Source organism: Lottia gigantea (genome assembly GCF_000327385.1).
Source record: "Lottia gigantea unplaced genomic scaffold LOTGIsca_4960, whole genome shotgun sequence".
NCBI lineage: Eukaryota > Metazoa > Mollusca > Gastropoda > Lottiidae > Lottia > Lottia gigantea.
Window position 1 is genome coordinate 1 of NW_008709705.1, and position 1,784 is coordinate 1,784.

General features: G+C 35.1%; 1 protein-coding gene across 1 annotated transcript; it reads left to right on the top strand.

The window, feature by feature from the left end:
• LOTGIDRAFT_176855 (hypothetical protein) lies at positions 1-1,550 on the top strand (the record flags this gene model as incomplete). Its single annotated transcript, XM_009061671.1, has 4 exons — positions 1-88; positions 419-512; positions 1,243-1,368; positions 1,519-1,550. Coding segments are annotated over 4 exons (340 nt in total), but the record flags the coding sequence as incomplete, so codon positions are not given.
• Between the last annotated feature and the right edge of the window lie 234 nt (positions 1,551-1,784).

Consider the following 1,784-nt stretch of genomic DNA (forward strand, 5'->3'; position numbering starts at 1 on the left):
TGTTAATGTAGCTGATTTATGGAAGTTTACTCCACTACATGAAGCAGCTTCTAAAGGAAAATTTGAAATCTGTAAATTATTATTAAAAGTAAGTGTTTTTAAGGTTTATTCTTTACTCTATGGAGATAGTAAATATCTTACATGACTGTGACCTATGACCCCTGGCAGTGGTGGGTTGCTGTATTGGTACATTGAAACATGATCTGTGCGTCATGAAGAAGATCATTTATCATTTATGTGTATACCTCAACATATTGGCCTTGTATTGTTAAATGAGTTATAATTAGTTAGAGTTGATGAAATGATATTCATGTTACTTGACTTTTTTCTTATCAATTCTATCGAATGAAGTCATATCAAAATCATTAATTGTTTCCATCTATCTTAATATATGGATCTTTATTTTTTTTTTATTCAGCATGGAGCAGACGCAAACAAAAAGAACCGTGATAGTCACACACCAATAGATCTAGTCAAAGAAGGAGATCAAGATGTCGGTGATCTGCTTCGAGGTAAGCATCAATTAATTCTGATAGCAATATAGCAGTGGTTTCCACACTTTCTCAGCCTTCACATCGTTAAAGCAATCATGTGGACCTTTCACACCCCCTAAAATTTGTTTCAAGTTTGCTTATTGTCCATTTAAAGGGACACTGACTGCAATCATATGATCACCCAAAATATTTTGTCAAGTTAGTTTATCAAACTTTTAATAGTTGATCTAGGGCAGTGGATCCCAACCTTTCTCAGTCTTCACACCCCTGGAGCAATCACCTTGACCTTTCACACCCCCTAAAATTTGTTTCATCCACATTTGCAGCATGTGTTGATGTGAGGTGCTCTCTCAATTCAAAACAAATTCTACTCCTACACCAGTTGTCCACACCCATGACACCCTAGTCCCACCATAGTCCCACCCTAGTGAAAACACCCCAGGTTGGGAACCGGGGCAATTTAGGAATATTTCTAATATTTCACTCCAGGAATCTTAAAAACTCTCTCCTTATATCAAGACAGTAATCTCATGTATATACAACTATGTTATTAAAGATATTGTCGGAAGATTTTCTTTAATTTTGTTTGTCTATTATGACGACTGATAGCATCAATTTGCATCATTTCAATTTTCAATCAGACGCCTGTGGCTCATGCAATACCATGAAAATAAGCTAATTGAAAGAAACGCAGACATCTGAATGAAACATTGAATGGTTTGTTTTATATTCTGACCTTTTTTTGAAGGTGATGCTGCATTATTGGAAGCAGCTAAGAAAGGGAACCTGGCTCGTGTTCAGAAACTGGCCACACCAGAAAATATCAACTGCCGTGATACCCAGGGTCGAAATTCAACTCCACTTCATCTTGCTGGTAAGACTCACTTCTAGTTATACAGCCTTCTCAGTGACCAGTCTGACAATATCAAGGTGCCGAATAGCCTAATGCTGACAATCTTGATTTATTGTAATTCTAGATTGTGAGACAATTTTTTCAAACTAACTGATAATCTTAATGTTATAGGCTATTTTCAGTTAAAAACTTTTGTAGTTTAAGAGACATTTTTTGCAAACTTAGCATTGCATTTGTTCAAATGAAAACTTTTCTTACATTTCTGATAACTGTCATAGTGGAGGAACAAAGTATGCAATTCACTTAATATAGGCTTGTTGACAGTGTTAAAGACTTATGGTAGAAAACTTGAATGAACAATTGACAATTGGAAGTATTTATCTTTATATTCACTCAGAATGTAAACAATTGTTGTTGTATTAGGATGCAGAAATATG